Consider the following 19,680-nt stretch of genomic DNA (forward strand, 5'->3'; position numbering starts at 1 on the left):
TCCGGAAGTTCCCCGGCACCCCGCCTAGAGGCGGAGCCAGATTTTCATTGGTCATCACTCCCGTCCATCTTCGGTCATAGTGCTCTTGCTTCTTTTTCCAACTGGCTCAAGTAGAAATCCGTCTGAGGATCTGGTTTATGATTCGGCCTCCCCACAGAGGGGCGGTGCTTAGGGTCTGGATAATAAGCACCGAGGGTCGTCTTCTCCCTCCCCTACAGCCCGGTTTCCATAACTCTGGTAAGACTCATTTGATACCTGTGTTAGAGGAGGTTTGAGGGGCACCACCTTAATGTCAAGCTCTGGATCACAAGTACCCACAGTATGATATATATGGGTCCCTCTAACCCTCCTCATTGCAACTGTATGACCTCTGACCCCTCCAGTGACCTCTGACCTCCTTGACAGGACCCCAACCTCTCAGAGATTCATTTGCTCCTCCAGGGTGGAGGGGGGCCATGGAGCTGGGCAGCCACTTCCAGACCTTTGAGGACTTCAAGGAGTGCTTCAGCGCTTACAAGAGGGAGAACAAATGCACCTTTGGGCTGAGGGACTGCATCTCCGTCCGCTTCCACAATCTCAACCATGGCACCTCCATCCGTGAGGATATCATGTAAGAGTGCCCGTCCTGCCTTCCCTGGGCCTGGGTTCAGAGGGTGGGTACTCCAGGTAACAGAGAGCAGCCTAGGCCATAGCACCTGCCACCAAGTGCTTAGGATTGATGGGATTGAGGGCGGGAAGCAGGGGATCTTTGACTTCCTCTAGGCCACCCAGATTTTACAGAAGAGGTTAGAATTGAGGTGACAAAAGTCATAGGGTTTGGTGAGATGTAGAGCTGAGATTTGAGCTCCTTCCCCCCACCCTAAGCCTTCTCACTGTAGATCCAGTGTTCTTACCTTTAACCACACAATTTTTCTCTGATGTGCTGACCATGTCACTCACTTACTCCATAACCTTCTGTGACTCCCTATGGCATAGAAATGAAATCTATAACCTTACTCTAGTGTACTGTTTCCCATCTTGGTTCACTTCATCTGTTCCATGTATCTTAGACTAAAAATAGGCAGTTATGGTAGATAGATTGCTGGATCCGTCAGATATTAATTAGGTGGCTTGGAAATGGCAGTGAAACTCTCAAAGCCTCAGTTTCCCCATCTGTAAAATAAGACTGGTACCTATCTAAGAGTTCTTGAAATGAAATGGGATATAATGTATTTAATAGGCTTTGAAAACTCTGTGTGTGTGAGTGATTTTTTAATAGTCAAGTTAGACTACTAGCTGTTTCCTGATCACATAGGTAACACAATGGATAGAGTTTGTCCTGGAGTCGGGAAGACTTGAGTTCAAGAATGGCCTCAGACACTTATTAGCTGTGTGACTTTAGGGAAGTTATTTAACACCTGTCTCAGTATCCTCAACTGTAAAATAATAATAGCACCTACTTAACGGGGTTGTTGTGAGGATCCAGTGAAAGCATTTATAAAGTGCACAATGTCTGTCACATGATAGGCACTATATAAATAATAGTTCTTATTACTATTATGCCCTCAGGCTGGCCATTTTCCTGTGCTGGTATCTTTGACTGTTGAAATTAGATTTATTCAAGATCCACTTCAAGTTTCACACACATTATAAAATCCTTCCCTCATTCACACACAAAACACCTAGCTGGGATTTCTCTTCTCTCAAAAATTTTTTAAAAATCCTTACCTTCTGTCTTGGAATCAATACTAGGTATTGGTTCCAAGGCAGATGAGTGGTAAGGGCTAGGCAATGGGGGTTAAGTGACTTGTACAGGGTCACACAGCTAGGAAGTGTCTGAGGCCAGATTTAAACCCAGGACCTCCTATCTCTGGGCCTGGCTCTCCATCTACTGAGCTACTCAGCTGCCCCCATCTCTCAAATTTTTGACTTGATTACCCTTCGGTCCTTCTAACATTCTAATGTGTGTAATTGTAATTAAACTACATGTATATATACACATATATATATATATTTGTGGGTGTGTATATATAAATATTTTCCCCCCTGCCTATTAAATCCAAAACTTTTGAATATAGGAACTATTCCACTTTTGTACCTACTTTCTTCTTCCTTTCCAACCCTCTCCCAAAACTGAGCATAAAATGTGGCTATAAATTTCCTTAAAAATTATTAAATTGACTTGAAATTGAAAAGGTCTTAATGCAGATCTTTTAAAAATAAAATCAACTAAGTGTTTTATCTCCATTTAAAAAATAAGGAAATCGAGGCCCAAAGACTGAAAATAACTTGGCTCAAACAAAAGTCAGTGACTTAACTGGGACATGAACTGAGACCTCCTGACTTCCTATCCCAAATCTCTTACCTTGATAAAGTGCCGCATCTCACTTACATAGAAATTTTGGAATCCTCAAATCACTTAACCTATCTGGGGCCTCAATTTTTTCATCTATAAAATAAGGTTGCTAGACCAGACAATCTCTAAGATCCCTTCTACATCTGAAACCCATGATCCATTGAAGTATCTATAAGGCTCTTTGCATTATGCTTTAGCACAATGTGAAAGAATAATCTATATGGTTCCTGCCCTCCAAACTCATACAGTTTGTCTTAAGGCCAAATGAATTGCATAGTTATAATCTGGCTGTTTCCTCATCTGTAAAATGGAGATAGTAACACTTGGAATTGCCTATGTCACCAGGCTCTTATGAGGAAATTACCTTACCAAACAGCATAGAAATATGACTCATTATAGTTCCTTACTATTACAAAGCACTTTACTGTTTATAAATCATTTCCATATTAGTAATTTATTCAATCTTTACAACAACTTTATGATGTGTAGGGTAGAGATTATTATTAAGGATGAGAAAAACCCAGTGACTTGATCAAAATGAGTGATGAAACCAGAAAATCCAGCATGTTCTAGTCCAGTACCTCTCCTCAATTTTATAGATGAAGAAACTGAGACTCGGGGAAAATAAAGTGACTTGGGCAAAATTATAAAGCTAGTAAGTAGAAGAGGCAAGATTGAACCCAGGTTTCCTGACATCTGGTCCAATGTTCTGTCCACTTTTATTTTTTAAATCCCTTACTTTATGTCTTAGTATCGTTTCTAAAACAAAAGGGCCTGCAAGGGTTAGGCAATTGCGGTGAACTGACTTTCCCAGCGTCACATAGCTAAGAAGTGTCCGAAGCCAGATTTGAATCCTCCTGATTCTAGGCATGACATTCTAGCCACTAAGTTACCTAACTGCCCCTTTCACTATATTTTAAACATGGCCCCATAACTTTGGGAAACCAGTCCAATTGAGACAATAATATTAATATAGGAATGCTGAAAAGAATGTAAATTAGTTTCTAAAGGGTTTAAGGAGTGATAGAAATATGAGTGAGAGACTAGTTGTGAAGTCTTTATAGAAAATTAACTGTGATGTAAAAGGGTTCTATATTGGGACTAGTATTATAATGTATTTAGAATCATAGGAACTGTCTATACCTACCCCTGCCCAATTTTCCCAAGCTAGGAAAGTTGTGATTCAAGACCAGAGGCTGACTATGTTTTTTTACCATTGTGCCACACTAGTACAATGGGAATGGAAGAGGGACAAATCTGGGAGAGAAAAATTATTGGAAGAATCTTTGAATGTGTTGAGAGGTTGGCTATAGGAAGTAAAAAGAGAAAACTGAAGGGGGCAGCTGGGTAGCTCAGTGGATTGAGAGCTAGGCCTAGAGACAGGAGGTCCTAGGTTCAAATCTGGTCTCAGACACTTCCCAGCTGTGTGACCCTGGGCAAGTCACTTAACCCCCATTGCCTAGCCCTTACCTCTCTTCTGCCTTGGAACTAATACAGACTATTGATTCTAAGATGGAAGGTAAAGGTTTAAAAAAAGAGGGAAATGAATGTCATAGAATATTAGAACCTGGGTAGAACTATCATTCATAGAATACTAGAGCTAGAAGGGATCAATCATCTATCCCATCTCCATCATTTTAAATAGAAAGAGAATTGAGACCCAGAGAAGTGAAGAGACAGTACTTTTTTCACATAAAAATTGTTTAGAAAGGAGGGGGAAGCTGGGCAGCTCAGTGGATTGAGAGATGAGAGGTCCTAGGTTCAAATCTAGCCTCAGACACTTCCTAGCTGTGTGACCCTGGACAAGTCACTTGACCCCCAATGCCTAGCCCTTACCACTCTTCTGCCTTGGAGCCAATATACTGTATTGATTCTAAGATGGAAGATAAGGGTTTAAAAAGAAAGAAAGAACAGGCAGTAGCTGTCGTGTTTCACAAGGTCATATGTTAGTAGCAAAGAACTCCAAGGTTTTTAATTTAAGTCTGGGTGCCCTTGACAAAAAGGGATCTTGAAAGGAGTCTTCTTGCTGCAAGTTCAATCAGTAATTTTGAGCATTGCTTCCTGGCTTTGCCAAAACCATGTAGGCTTTTTGTACCCTCATTAGCCATGTAGCTGCTCATACACTGTACCTATAAGAGATGCAGGCATCTTTCAGCTCTTGCTCCTCTGCCCTAGTAATGCCATATTAAGCACATCCTGTTTTTCTTTGTTTTGTTTTACAAAGTGAGAAGCAGATCTAGCCAGACTCAAACCTGACTTTCTGAGTATCTGCAAATAAGAGGCCCTTGTTGTAAGCATCTGAGAGTTTGTGTAGTAATAATCCTCCTAAGGATGGGGTGTGTGGCCAGTTCCACCCACCAATTAATCTTTCATTCTTAGAGTTGCGGGGGACCTTGGTTCATCTTGTTTAACCTGTACCCAGACAGGAATCTTGTCTACCATATCCTTAACAAATCATCTGACCTCTACCTGCAGTCTTCATGTAAGAAAGAAATTGACTGCTTCCTAAGCCACCCTGTTCTATTTTTTTTTTATTTGAAAAATTTTAAGCCCTTACTTCTGTCTTAGAATCATACTGTGTATTAGTTCCAAAGCAGAAGAGCATTAAGGGCTAGGCAATGTGGGTTAGATGACTTGTCCAGGGTCTCACAGCTAGGAACTGTCTGAGGTCAGATTTGAGCCCAGGACCTCCCATCTCTAGGCCTGGCTCTCAATCCACTGAGCCACCCAGCTGCCCTTTCCATCCCATTATTTGACAGCTTAAGTGGTTAGGACAGTTTTCTTTACAATAAACTCAGAAGGATAAATGATCTCATTGATATGAGTATTCCCTCCTATGATGTCGATTGCATCTTCTCCATGGCTGCTTACTCTGTATGACTTTTTTTTTTGGTTTGTTACTCCAATTAATAGGGTGGGGACCTTTTTTACTTTCTCTTGACCATCACAAGGATATCATTAGGGTATTGGCTATTCTTTGCTCTTGCCATGTGACCAGTCCATCTTCTTTTTGAATCTTGTTACTTTTGTGACATTTTTTACTCAATTTCTCTTTTTTATCCCATGTCCATGATGTGTTACAGCTTACCCATTTTTACCTTTTTGTTGCCTTTTCAGTGATTCTCGTTTCCATCCCTCAGAAATGGTTAGAATTCAATTACTAGAAACCAGACAGCAATATTTATTGGAAGAATAATGGTATTAAAAAGATGGGCTGGAGCAACGAAGTAATACAGTGGATAAAGTACCAGGCCATAGGTCAGGAGGACCTGTGTTCAAATCTGGCCTCAGATTCTTCCTAACTCTGTGACCCTAAACAAGTTACTTACATCTGCTGCTCTTCTATCTTATACTTGATACTAAAACAAGGATTAAAAAAAAATGCTTCAGAGGTCATTCAGAGAACATTCCAATTCCTCAAAATTAATCCAGCCTATTCTTCTGTTTCCAATTCTAGGCCCAACTCAAAGCCCATTTGCAATATCTACCAAGATATCATAGGAGTACTCATAGATTTAGAGCTTTCAAGGATATTAGAGGTCTTTCTTCAAGCTTGACTCCTTCACTTTATAGGTGAATAACCTGAAGGGACCAAGATGTTAAATGACTTACTCAGGGCCACATATTTGGTACATCTCTGAGGCAGGATTTGAAAGCAGATCTTTCCAACTCCAAGTTGGATGCTCTATCCATTTTGTTGTTCTGCTTCTCTTTGTGTGTATGCACTTGTGTGTGTATGTATGTATTAATACAATGATAGATGAGCTTTGTCCATCCAATTGAATTATTGAATTCTACCTCTGCAACCAGTCTTCTCTTTATGTAATTCTGCTACCTGGAATGGGATAAAATAATTCACATTCTGATCCTGTGCTTTTTCCCTGACTAGCCTCCATTCCTGAAGTTTTCTTAATTGTCTCTTCCTCCTGGCTTCCCTGGCTTTTTTCAAAACTCAGCTCAAATCCCACCTTCTGCAAGAGGTTTTTCCTAGTCCCTCTTAATGCTAGTGTTTTCTCTCTGAGATTACATCAAATTTACCATGTATCTTCTGCATACATAGTTGTTTGCATATCATCTCCCCTATTGTGAACTCCTTGACAGCAGAGAATTGGTTGGGGTGGGGGCTTTCCAAACGAAAGTACAAAAGAAATACACTTTAATTTCTAAAGCCTGAGTTCAGATATATGATTACACAGTCTTTAGTAAGTGGCAAATAGTAGACACCCAATGCCTACAAAAACTACTTCTTTGAAAATAAACAGGATATTAATTTAGTACACATTTTTAACATGATGTACCTTGTGATATACCTCTTTGTTAGGTGCTATAGAAAATATAAGGATGTAAATTAAGACATGGTCCATGCCCTCCTGATGTTTAGTCTAACAGGAAGAATAACATGCAACACAATAAATTAAATATGAGTAAGGAATTATAGTATAGCAATCTATAATCAGCATTAGACGGAGAAAAAGTGATGTGTAAATTTAAAAGGAAAAAAGATTTGTGACTGGAATGATTTTTTAAAAAAACTTTCTAGAAAAGGTAAGCATTAGAACTGGGACTTGAAAGATGGATAATATTTCAACAGAGTTGGGAAAAAATACTTTCATCACAGAAAATAGTATGGGCAAAGGCACAGAATTGGGAAAGTGATGGATATTGTGAAAGATAAGTATAGTCAGTCTTCAACATCTACATATTGAGTTTTTGCAGGTTTGAGTATTTTTTAGCGGTAACTTCATTTTAACTTTCTCCTTGCAGCTGAGCACATCTAGATTATGTACAGTAGAGGAAAAATTGAGAAATGAGTTGTGTTCAGCTTTGTGGAGTAGCTGATATCTTACTAGATACTTCACTGGTCTTGTTCACCCTTCTATTGTGGAATCAAAAACTCCTGATGCATCGCTGCATATTTTTGCATTCGTTGTTTGCCTTTAAAACTCAGGAGTTTTAGTTGCAGTTATACCCCCAAAGTATAGTGAAAAGTCAGTGATGCAACTTAGTGAGAAAATAAAGGTATTAGATAAACTCCTGTTGGCTCCTAGTTTGGTGATAACAAATAGATCATTTGTTATCTCCTCAAAAAAGAGGATTCATATGTTATGAAAAGTGAATAATGTCTGAAATCAATGGGTTTTGTTGGGGTTTTTTAATTGAGATGTTAGAACAAAAGGTCATAGAATTCTGGGGGATTATTAGTGAGAAAAAAAGGTTTTATATATTATCAGTTTTATTTCGGGTACTACATTTTCTGGGTCATTTCAAGGTTACAGTGTTAGGAAAGATGCATATTTTTAGAATTAATGTTTTGTTATAAAGAACTATGCAGAAAAGTGCATTTTTAGCAATCTCTAACAAAAGTTTGAAAAAAAAAAGAGAAAGATTATAGTTTTTGGTGGTCAAAGGAACCTAATCCCCTTATTTCAAAGTATCAACATTCGTGTTTTTTGCTTTTGCACTGTTTTCTGGGAATGTTGCCCCTTGGAAAATGGAAGATTAATGGTATTTCAGGTTAGGTAGAGTTTAGTGATGGGAGACATTTTAAGAAATGATGGAAAATATGGGGGATATTAGAGAGTAGAAGGTAGCCTTGAATACCAAGGTAAAGAGTTTGGACTTAGCCTTCTTTATGAAGAAAAACACATGAAAAGCTAAAAGAATGACACACTAATGAAAGATATCACAAGGTAGTGTATGATTGAATTATAACAAGTGCCCTTAATCCACAAAAAGAGAGAGACTGCTTGTGGCAAGGATATTTGTTCACTGGGAGCATGACATTTGAAATAACCATTGAAAGATAGGTAAGACACCCAAAGGGCCATAAAACTCTGCATACCCTCTGACCCAGCAATACACTACTAGGTCTATATCCCAAAGAGATCATAGGAAAAGGAAAAAGACATAAAGCAGCTCTTTTTGTAATGGCAAAGAATTGGAAACCAAGGGACTGTCTATCAATTAGGGAATGGATTAAACAAGTTATGGTATCTAGTTGTAATGCCATATCATATATTATATTCATTGCACCATAAGAAATGATGAACAGGATGATTAAAAAAAAAAACAGAAAGACTTATATGAACTGTTGTAAAGTGAAGTGAGTAGAACAAGGAGAACATTGTACATAGTAACAGAAATATTGCATGATGATCAATTGTGATGGACTAAATTACTATTAGCAATGCAAGGATCCAAAATAATGCTGAGGGACACATGATGAAAAATGCTAGAGGCTCAGTGGATGGAGAGCCAGGCCTAGAGACAGGAGGTCCTAGGTTCAAATCTGGCCTCAGGTACTTCCTACCTATGTGACCCTTTGCAAGTCACTTAGCCTTAGAATCAAATACTATGTATTGGTTCTTTTTTTTTTTTAACCCTTACCTTCCATCTTGGAATCAATACTGTGTATTGGTTCCAAAGCAGAAGAGCCGTAAAGGCTAGGCAATGGGGGTCAAGTGACTTGCCCAGGGTCACACAGCTGAGAAGTGTCTGAGGCCAGATTTGAACCCAGGACCTCCAATCTCTAGGCTTGGCTCTCAATCATTGAGCTACCCAGTTGCCCCCACTATGTATTGATTCTAAGAGAAGGTATGGGTTAAAAAAAAAAATGCTATCCACAGTCATAGAAGGAATTATCAGAGTCTGAAAGCAGATCAAAGCATAATGTACTTTATTTCCTTCATGAGTTTTTTCTTGTATGTGTATGTGTCTTCTTTTATGGCATAAGGAGTATAACCTATATTAAATTATTTACCTTCTCAGGGAGGAGAAAAGAGGGAGAGAAGAAGAGAATCTGGATCGCAAATTGTCAGAAAACAATTGTTTTGTTTTGTTTTCAGTTCAAAGAGATTTTATTTTCCCAGTTACATGTAATAAAAATTTTTCAACATGTTTTCAGAAATTAAAATATCCAAATTATCTCCCTCCATTCCATCCCTTCCCTGAGATGGTAAGCAATGCTCTCAGAAATGCATGTGTTATGCAAAACATACTTCTGACATATTGGTCATTGTCGTCAAAGAATACTCATATAAAACTAAAACTCCAAAATAAAACTCTGCCTTCAGAATTGTCTTGGATCACTGTATTTCTGAGAGTACCTAAGTCTTTCACAGTTGATCAGTGTTCAATATTGCTATTATAGTGTACAATATTCTCCTGATTCTGATTACTTTGCTCTGTATCAGTTCACATAGATCTTAATGGTTTTTAAAGCTTCCTCTGAGGGGAGAGAGAAGCTTTAAGGTAGGAAGATAGAGAAAGGATAGAAGTTTTTGATACCACGAGGGGGATGACGGAGTCGAAGTAGAGATATGAGGTGGCAGGAATGAGTCTTTATTAATTATTAATGAGCCACAGCCAAGCTCTGATCAAAAGACCCTTCCGAAGGCTTTTATCAGTCCAGAGATCCAGATTTAATACCACACAGGTCGGAGAGATGATAGAGAAAGATTAAAGATGGAGCCTGGCCAAAGGCCAGACTCCAGCAAGGACAGCCATCAATGCGAGCTGGAAGGGAGCAAGAGCAGAAGAGAGTGAGGCGGAGCTGGCTGGGCCCTATTTATATGCAAATATACACAGTACATAGGGATGATTATCATTGGTTAATGACAAGGTATAGGTGTGGTTTCTCTCAACCAGGTGAGCACAAAGAAACCTGTGTTCCCGCCTAACCTGGGGGAAGATGGGGTCAAGGGTCAGAGGCTTTCCCAGCCACATGCAATACTGAGCATGCTCAAGACTGAGCATGCTCTCTTCTAAGACAATCTGTACATACCAACTGTTTCCCTTGCCCATAGCTAGGGGTGGACTGCTACAGTTTTTTAGAAAACAGTTGTTAAAAATTGTTTCTATATACATGTGTTTGAAGAAAAATTTTAAAAAGAAAACTAGGTGAGAACCAGACAGGTGGGTGGGTGGGTGGGGGGTTTCTATAAATAAAACCTGGGAGTCCAGTGTAGCTTTTCCTTTTTATAAAATCCTCTGAGAGAGAAGGTGGTGGCTCCAGAGGAAGAGAGCAAGAGAAATAGGCAAATAATGAGTAGCATTAGTACCCTACCTTGACTCTACACTCCCCTTTTTTTTAATCTGGAGACCAAATCTCCAATCACCATAGATAAGCAAAGAAAATTAAAAAAAAGATCCTGTGGAAAATAGGATGCTTAGAATTGCTACATTTTAGAAGGTATCAAGAGAACTAGAGGTAGGCTCCTCCTGGCCTGGGGGTATTCTTTGTGGAAGGTTTGGGGGGGGGACATGGAAAAGAGGCATATGTAAATGAGAAGGCATGGATAGGCTGGGATCTATTCTATCAAAAGGATTAATTAAAATCCACTGAAATTGGGGACAGCTGGGTAGCTCAGTGGATTGAGAATCAGGCCTAGAGATAGGAGGTCCTAGGTTCAAATCTGGCCTCAGACACTTCCTAGCTGGGTGACCCTGGACAAGTCACTTGACCCCCATTGCCTAGCCCTTACCACTCTTCTGCCTTGGAGCCAATACACAGTATTGATTCCAAGATGGAAGGTAAGGGTTTAAAAAAAAATTAAACTTAAAAAAAATCCACTGAAATTTAGAATTGATGAAGGGTTATGGAATAAATATGGTGAAATGACTTATCCACAGTCACAGAGCTAATAGGCATCAAATCTGTGTTTCAAAACTGGTTCAGTATCTAAAGAGAAGAGAGGGAAATTAAAGTAAAAGAGGGGAATAAAAGTGTATCCAACCTGGTTTTAGAAGGCAGAACTAGAATCAATGGGCAGGAACTACAGGGAGGGAGATTTCAACTTCATAGGAAAGAAAGCCTTCCTCTCAATTAGAGTTGCCCCCAAGTAGAATCATCTGCTTCAAAGAGGTATCAAGTTCCTTGTTTTTTGTTTTTAATTTATTTATTTGTTTGTTAACTACATCAAAATTCCTAGGTAACTCCCTCTTTCCCTCCCTACACCAGTTCTGTGATGAAGAAGGCATCACTTGACAAAAAAATGTATATATAAACTATGTCTTTAGTGTTTCTATTTATCTGTTCTTTCCTCTGGAGGCAGACATTCACAAATTATTCTTCAAACATTAATTCTGTAGCTTTATGTAATGTTCTCTTGTTTTTTCTCATTTTGCTTTTCATAATTTCATGTAGGTCTTTTCATGTTTTTTTAAATTAACCTACTAAAAATTCAACTCATTATTTCTTTCAGCACAGTAGTATTCCATGTGACCACAAAAATGTGGTTTCAAGACTTTGAATTGCCAAAACTGTAAAGATAAGTTTTAGTGTCTTGGTTTAAATCAAAAATAAGTGGTTGCCATGAGAAAAAATTCCAAATATGAAATACCCAAGTCAGCTGAGTTTTATGGAGATTTTAATTAATACAAATGAAGGAATTAAGGGAAGGGAGAGAGACAGAGTAAGAGGAAATAGTAAGAAAAGGCTAGGGCCTAGGCCAATTGGCCTAGACCTTTCTCTTTAAGAGAGAAACTAAGCCAGTCTTTAATCACTCACCACAAGATTTTGTCCCAAGCAAAACTCCAATTCTTCACTGAAATCCTCAACTCCTGAACTGAGTTCTGAGAGAGCTCTGACTCCTGACCTCCAATTCAGCTTCCAAAGCTGAACTAAGTCCAGAGCCCTCAAGCTCCTTCCTTTTAAAGAAAATTTTCTCTTGTGTCACCTCCCCTAAATTTTCACGTCTACCAATCACAGTAGACGCTTTTCCTAGGACTGCCCATTTTTAGTTTTCACCACTCTTTAGTTCTCACCTTCTCTGGGTAGATTATATCTTCTGAGTACTTCACACCTCTTTGCTAAGCTTGCCCTTTGTAAATTGCTTGACCTTTTAGTGATTAATTTGACCTTCATAGGTACTTAGAACCCTTTTGTATTAGATCTAAAAATAGACCTAGCTTAAGGGCTTTTGCCTCACTATAAATATGGGTTGAGGACTTTTTTTCATTTTCAGTAAGGAGTTTTACAACTATCTTCCCCTTAAGGTATGCCTAAATATGGGTGGAGTAAGGTTAAGTTCTCAATACATTCCTGACCAAGTATCTCCATTGTTTAAATGGGAGATAGCCTTAACCAAATGTTTTAAGGTAGAGTTTGAGCAGTTTTAAGATTCACATCCATCACAATCATATGACACAACTTGTGTAGCCATTTCCTGATTGATAGGCATCCCTTCAATTTCCAGTTCTTTGCCACCACAAAGAAAGCTGCTATAATTAGTTTAGAACATACAGGGTTTTTTTCCTTTTTTCCCCTGATCTCCTTGGAAAACAGACCCAACAGTAGTATTGCTTACTCTAAGAGGATGTACAGTATAACTCTGAGCATAATTCCAGATTGCTTTCCAAAATGGGTTGGACCAATTCAGAATTCCACCAACAAGGTATTAGTGTCCCCGTTTTTCCTCATTCCCTTCAGCTTTTATCATTATAGTCAGTCTGGTAGATGTGATTTGTACTTTTGTAATCATTAATTACTTTTTCATATGTTTATATGGTTTTCATTTCTTCATCACAGAACTTTTGACCATTTTTCAATTGAGCATGGCTCATATTCTCATAAATTTCAAAAAGTTCTCTATATATTTTAGATGAGTCCTCTATCCAAGAAACTTTCTGTAAAATTTTTTCCCCCAATTTTCAGCTAACCTTTTAATCTTGGCTACATTAGTTTTATTTGTACAAACCCTTTTCAATTTAATGTAATCAAAATTATCCATTTTAAAGCTTGCAATGCCCTCTTTCTCTTGTTTATTTGCAAATTCCTTTCTTATCCATAAAGCTGGTGGATAACATATTCCCTGTTTTTCTGATTTGCTTTTGGAATCTCCCTTTATCTCTAGGTCATGTATCCATTTTGATCTTATCTTAGTAAATAGTTTGAGATAATTGGTCTATACCTACTTTCTGCCAAACTGCTTTCCAAATTTCCCAACAATTTTAACCAAATAAGGAATTTTTATCCCCCAAACTTGGGGATAAAATAAATACTTTTGTCAAATACAAGATTGCTATATTTTTTACTGCTATTTGTTTTATTTATGTCCTGTTCTACTTATCTACCTTTCTATTTCTTAGCCAGTACCAGATAGTTTTAGTAATTATTGCTTTGTAATACAGTTTAAAATCTGGTATTGCTAAACCATCTTCTTTGACTTTTTACATTTAATTTTAATTCATTTTATATTCTTGACTTTTTGTACCTCCAAATGATTTTTATTATTTTTTTCTAGCTCAATAAAATAATTTTTTTAATTTTAATTGGGGTGGCATTGATTAAATAGATTAGGTAAGCTTGTCATTTTTATTATATTGGCTCTGCCCACCCAAGAACAATTAATATTTCTCCATTTATTTAAATCCAACTATTTGTTTGTGGAGTTCCTTGTTGCTGGAGGTCTATAAATTGGATAATCATCTGACAATGATGATGTAAAAGAGAATTCTTGGAAAAGGAGGTGAACTAAATGACCTCTTTGGTCCTTCCTACTCAAAATATCTAGAATTTCTAGGGTAGTGCACTATGTCATGCTAATGTGGTAGGATAGTTTAATTTAGAGAAACTTTACTTCTCTGTTCCTCAGTTTTTTTGGGGGGGGGGGTGGTTAAGTGTGGAAGTTTAGACTAGATTATCTCTAAAGTCACTTCAAGCTCTTAGCCTTCTGTACCATAACTTGGAATTAGGACCATTTGGTTTTTGTTGTTATTTGCTTTTAAAACCCCTATCTTCCATCTTGGAATTAATATTAAGTATTGGTTTTAAGGCAGAAGTGTGGTAAGGGCTAACCAATTGGGGTTAAGTGACTTGCCCAAGGTCACACAGCTAGGAAGTGACTGAGGTCAGATTTGAACCTAAGACCTCCTGTCCCCAGGCCTGGCTCTTTGTCCACAGAGCCACCTAGCTGCCCCAGAACCATTTTTTGCTTATAATTTGCTTATAATTTCTTACAGTGGTACTGACTCTACACCTGAGTTATGTCCTCTCTATTTCCATATTGCTTGATGTTACTTCTTTGTTTTTATGGACTGTGCTCCTGGGATTCCTTAGGGTATCATATACCGAGTCTCTAAGGGAAGGAAATCTAATCTAGCATTATAGCATCTTTATTGTTATTGTCTCCTCTCTCTTCCCCAGGTATATGCAGGTGAAATTTGTCTGTACCCGGACCCAGTCATACAAAAAACAGAAGCTGGAACCCAACATGTGCCCAGCATACTTAGTTTTACAGTATGATGAGGAATTAGACAGACTTTTTATCAGTGAACTGAATACCCAGCACATCCATGTTGAAACCAGAACTGCTACCAGCCCTCAAGCTGGCTCCTCTCCTACACAGAGAACCTCAGAACTGAACCAGAACTCCCAGGCTGTGGATACTGATATTTCTGGGAAATGTCAGTCTGAACTCTGGGGGATAGAACCCCAGCATGGAAAGATCACCTCTACAGATAGTGAGATGGCAAAGAAATCCTTAGCTGAACCCTCCTCTTTCCCCCATGAGGGCCCTGATCTTCCTGAATTGAGGCAAGAAGGTATCACTCCTTTGGACCTGGCCCACGTGGCAGAAGTGATGAAGAATTTCCTAAAGGCAGACGTAGGCTCCATGGCCTCTCTAAGTGTAGGCAGTAACCAAGACCTTGACCGATTCAGCTTCCAGAGCAGCAAGATGCGGGACCTTTTTGTTCGCTTCCCAGAGAATCTCCTGCTCCATCGGGTTGAAAATGCACAGGGTCATGTACTTTATGCCCTTCTGGTGGAAAGTAAGGAGCGGGAGGGAAGGGTGGTACACTTTGCAGTACTCAGGGAAGAGACAACTTCCTCAGTGGCCAAGATGCTGAGTGTGTTCACTGAGTTCAATTCTGATTGGTCCAAGGTCAGGGTCATCTTTGTGGAACCATCTTTCCAGCACCGGGATGTCCTGCAGGAACTGTTCCCTTTAGCCCGGGTGCTGCTTTCCATCTACCACACCACCCGACTCCTAGAGAAGAAGCTGCAAAGGAGTCGAGCCAGTCAGTCCTTCAAGGTCCTGATGAAAGAGGCTTTGCGGGAAGCCATATTTGTTGCCTCAGGCCCTGGCCTACAGAAACTCTCGAAAATGGCAGAGAACCTCCTGGATAAGGACCTCTATAGCTACCTGCAGATCCATTGGTTTTCTTGTGAGCTGCTTTGGTACATGCATGCCAGGAAGGGTCTTCATGCCTGTAGCACCTACATGGATAGCCTTGACTTGGTTACCAGTAAAGTATCTAGTCTTTTCCGGGAACAGCAGTCCCTGGTGGGCTGCATTTTGCGATTTGTGGATTATGTTGACTTTTTCAATACCAAACGACCGAAGAACCAGCCTCAACTCCACCCTAGCGGGGAGAAAGCTAAGCCAAGGGGTTATGTTCCTTTGAGACCCAAGGGAGCCACAGATGATTGTGTATCAAACTCATCTAAGAAGTCCAAGTTCCCTAACCCAAATGCCCCCCCACATCCTCCACAGCAAAAGCCACAGATGGAACAGCAACAGGCCTCTTGGGGTGACATGCTGGAGGCTTTGCACAGGGAGGGCTCTGAGTTTGCCTACCAGCTCTGCTGTAATGAGTGGGAGGTTGTACAGAACTCTACTCAGCTGGTGGATGTGGCAGGCTGCACAGCAGAGGTGCAGCTGCTGGAAGATTCCCACCAGGTTAGCAAAGATGGGCGCACTTGTAGCTGCTCCTTCCAGCAGCAGTATCACCTCCCTTGCCGCCACATTCTCTCAATGCTCTATACCAACAAGGAACCTGTTAGGGAAGCCATGGTGTGCAGGCGATGGCAGAAACGGTACCAGCACCTCCTTGGGCCCCAGGGACAGCTTCAGGACCCTGTCAAGGACTTGAGTATCAACCAGGCTTGGGAAGAGGGCAGAGGGGATGTCATCCAGAGCCTGAGCAGGGAGCTGGCCAACCTGTTGATGCAGAGTGAAGGGGCAGAGCTTGAGGAACGCTGTTCTACTTTGGGGAAGATTGTGGACATCTGGGCTGAGCCCTGTGAGCTCACAGAGATGGATCAGCAGCTGGGAGACTATAACGATGTGGGCCATCTACCTTTCCTCTGGGTAAAGCAAGAGGAAGCTGAGGCACTCCCCCATTCTGGGACCACAATACTCCTAGATTGAGGCATTCAGTAAAGCTAAAGACCTTTCTAGAAAGCAGAACAGGAGTGGGATTAACATGCACCAGTGCTTCTCCTTTCTTGGGTTGTTTGGTTTGTCCCCATTTTAGCCCTGGTCAGGCTAATAATGAATTGAGGGATGAGATCACAGTCTTGTCTTCAGTGGGTCAGAACCACTGGTATCTGTGCCCTTATCCTAATGACTAGAAGTTGGGCTGGCTCTCAGGATTAGAAAGGGCCTGAATGCCCTGTTCCTTTTCTTAGCATCCTTCTTGTCCCAAAGTTTGAATGTTTTAGAACAAAATTGTATTCATGTTGAAGGTATTCATACATGGGTCAGATCCTACCCACTCCAAGGCTGAAAATCCCCTTCTCCAGAATAGATTGAGCCAGGACCTAGCAAAGGAAGCATTGAGGAAAGAAGGGAGAAAAGGTAGTTTCTGGATGTTGCTGCTATACACAGAGATTCTGTCCCTATATTTGTCTTATTTGCAATATTATTAAAAATTGTTTTTTTGATAATCCATGGAGGTGTTCATTTGCATTTATGGACAGAGCTGTGTCTCTTGGAGAGAAATAAGAGGAGTTTTAGTATTAAATTTAAAAGAACCTACCTCCTAGTCAACAACTATTGTCCATTGGAACTCACAAGATCTGAAATGTAAATACCAAGTCACAATATAGCACTTCGCATATTGAAGCAGAAGGTATGCTTCATTCTGTATTAAGATCTTAGAGCAGAAAACATTTTGGAAGTCAAGTCCAACATTTTATTTGAAGAATAATTTGGTATAGTAGAGATGGCTTGGGTTCTTAACTCTGACAATAATTGAATGGCTTTGGGAAAATTATTTAATCTCTTGGAGCCTCAAGTTCTTTAGCTATTAAAATGAAATAATACTACTTAAGGAGACAGTGGAGTTGAATAATGCTGGACTTGGACCCAAGAAGATCCAGATTTGACTTCTAGCAATAATTCTTTTAATATGGACAATTCACCTCACTTCTCTTGAGAACTCAAACTTCAAGTAAAGATATTGATGGGGCAGGGAGTTAGCAGAGTGGATAAAACACCAAGCCTGGAGCTGAGAGGAATGGAGGTCAAACTTCTTAGCTGTGTGTCCTCAGTCAAGTCACTTAACCACCACTGCTTAGCCCTTAATGCTTTTCTGCCTTGGAACCATTACTTAGTATCAATCCTGAGACAAGGTTAGGGCTTAAAAATGAAAGATACTGATACTGGGGAGTAAATTCTCATAACAAGAAATCACAGCTCTTTGGCAAATCTCACAGATTTATTGGGAAGGTTTTTCTTGAAAACCTTCAAGTGCTATAGAAATGTGAATTATTCACATGACTGAGGTCTAGAGAGGGAAAGTGACTCATATCTATTAATTCCTATCACAAGGCACACAGAGATGACAGATTCAGGCATTTTTAAAGGTCTTAATTGCTTAGGAGGCAGTGGTGTATAAGATAGGATGTACTTTATATAATAGTCTCTTTGAAGTGCCTAATCCTCAGCCATCTTTGGAAGAGGTTCTAAAATAGCTTTTGACTGTGAGTTCGACTTAACCCTAATGGTCCTGATTATCACATTATTCCTCAGGATAAAAGAGATCTTGGCATTCTGGGAGTCAGCTAGGGCTAGAACCAGCTTCCTACTTTATTATAAAGGACCCCAAAGATGGGTGCCTATCATCTCTAACCTAGCTGATTCCAGCCCAAATTCTCAGCTCCCTCTCTAATTAGACCTATACCTCAAAGTCTGCATGTTCTATCTCTCCATATTGCCATCACTATTTATCTTTACTCTGCCCTCCTTATTCCTCCCTCTGGAAATTTTGCAATTATTAACATACTTCCTTTGATTCAGTACTTTTCACTTGGGGCTTTCAGAATCCTGGATGTCATCTTTGGCCATCTCCTGCAGCAGGTGCTCCTGTCATTCCCTGAAAGCACTGGGTCTCACCCAAAACCCATGTCGCCTCCATCATTCTCTTCTACTATTCTCTTTCTCGCATAGGTACTAACTTAGCTGGAAAAAAATCCTTGCAGTTCCCATGTTCACTAAAGTGCATTAGCTGTGTCCAGAAGCATGTATCTCCCATTCTGAACCCATTATCTGGAGATTGGTAGCAAATGCATTATTTCTCTGGGATTTTAGTTGGTGATGGTGTGATTCTTTAACATTTGTCTTTACGATATTGCCATTGAATGAATTTTCCTGGTTCTAATTACTTCATTCTACATCAGTTCATATAGTTTCCCCAGAAACCATCCCCTTCATCATTCCTTATAGCACAATAGTATTCTGAGATATTTGTTACCCTAACTTATTCAGCCATGTCCCCAATTTATGGACACCCCACACACAAATTCCCATTTGCCACTTCAAAAAGAGCTATAAGTATTTTTATACATCTTAAGAGCTTGTTTTGCTTAGAAATAACCCTTCTAATTCTCCCTTCTCTTTCCTGTTTCCCTATTGAGTAAAACTATGGATGCACATGTATTCTCACTTTTGACCAGTTTAGGTGAGAGATCCTTCACTCCTCCAATTTACTATCTTTTCAAAATATTCAAGGCATCATTTGAATATCTTAATTTGGGAATGGGGGCAGTGGGAGAGTAAAGAAAGGTAGTGCAAGATGTCACATCATTCTCACATAGAACTTGGAGATCTCATCCTTGTGGAAAGCCCCCTCTGACAAATAACAGGCAGGAAGATAGGTGAGCAGCAGACCAAGGTTGGAAATTTCTCCAAGGTATAGACTTCCCATAGGTTGCAATAATAGAAAGTTCCAGTCAACTCCATCACCTGAGAGTCATCAGAAGCTATGGATGAGAGTAGACTTGGGCAGCTGGAGAACATTCATTCATCCTGGATCCTGAGCCCAAGGCCATTCCTTGACAGGATTGATGTCCTCCAGACCAAAACAACCAAAGGCTGAGGAGTGAGCATGTAAAAATTTGCTTTTCCTTAAGTCAAGAACAGAGACTGAGATCAGGGTTGCTATCACTCTGAAACTGAGCTCAATTCAATCCTCCTTCTAAAGAACCCTGCACTACCTTCCCCAACCTTGCCCAGCCAAGATTCTCAGCTTCTCAAATTCTGAAGTGGATGTATCCCATTTTTTCTACTTCAGAGGCCAAAGCCACATTTTCCTTCTGAGATGTAGGGACAGCAAGTTTA

The 19,680-nt window shown here is 39.8% G+C and overlaps 1 protein-coding gene across 3 annotated transcripts; it reads left to right on the top strand.

Annotated features, from left to right (window-relative positions):
- Positions 1-10: 10 nt before the first annotated feature.
- Positions 11-17,008, top strand: ZSWIM3 (zinc finger SWIM-type containing 3). Of its 3 annotated transcripts, none has more exons than XM_007474920.3 (3): positions 11-237; positions 406-610; positions 14,481-17,008. In XM_007474920.3, exons 1-3 carry the CDS (start codon positions 138-140, stop codon positions 16,486-16,488), a joined length of 2,313 nt encoding a protein of 770 aa, XP_007474982.1. In that variant the 5' UTR covers positions 11-137; the 3' UTR covers positions 16,489-17,008. The 3 variants fall into 3 exon arrangements, with proteins under 3 accessions (XP_007474982.1, XP_007474983.1, XP_001373921.1); XM_007474921.3 differs by having other exon boundaries at positions 442-610; XM_001373884.4 differs by having other exon boundaries at positions 11-610.
- The last annotated feature ends 2,672 nt before the right edge of the window (positions 17,009-19,680 follow it).

The sequence above is a fragment of the Monodelphis domestica genome, chromosome 1 (assembly GCF_027887165.1).
Source record: "Monodelphis domestica isolate mMonDom1 chromosome 1, mMonDom1.pri, whole genome shotgun sequence".
Taxonomy (NCBI): domain Eukaryota; kingdom Metazoa; phylum Chordata; class Mammalia; order Didelphimorphia; family Didelphidae; genus Monodelphis; species Monodelphis domestica.

What these genes read in the sequence shown, in the direction of transcription:
- ZSWIM3 (XM_007474920.3), top strand. Translation starts at nt 138, where the DNA reads ATGATTCGGCCTCCCCACAGAGGGGCGGTGCTTAGGGTCTGGATAATA. An exon ending in GCCCGGTTTCCATAACTCTG is followed by an intron (nt 238 to 405) that starts GTAAGACTCATT and finishes CCTCCTTGACAG; the next exon opens with GACCCCAACCTCTCAGAGAT. An exon ending in TCCATCCGTGAGGATATCAT is followed by an intron (nt 611 to 14,480) that starts GTAAGAGTGCCC and finishes TCTCTTCCCCAG; the next exon opens with GTATATGCAGGTGAAATTTG.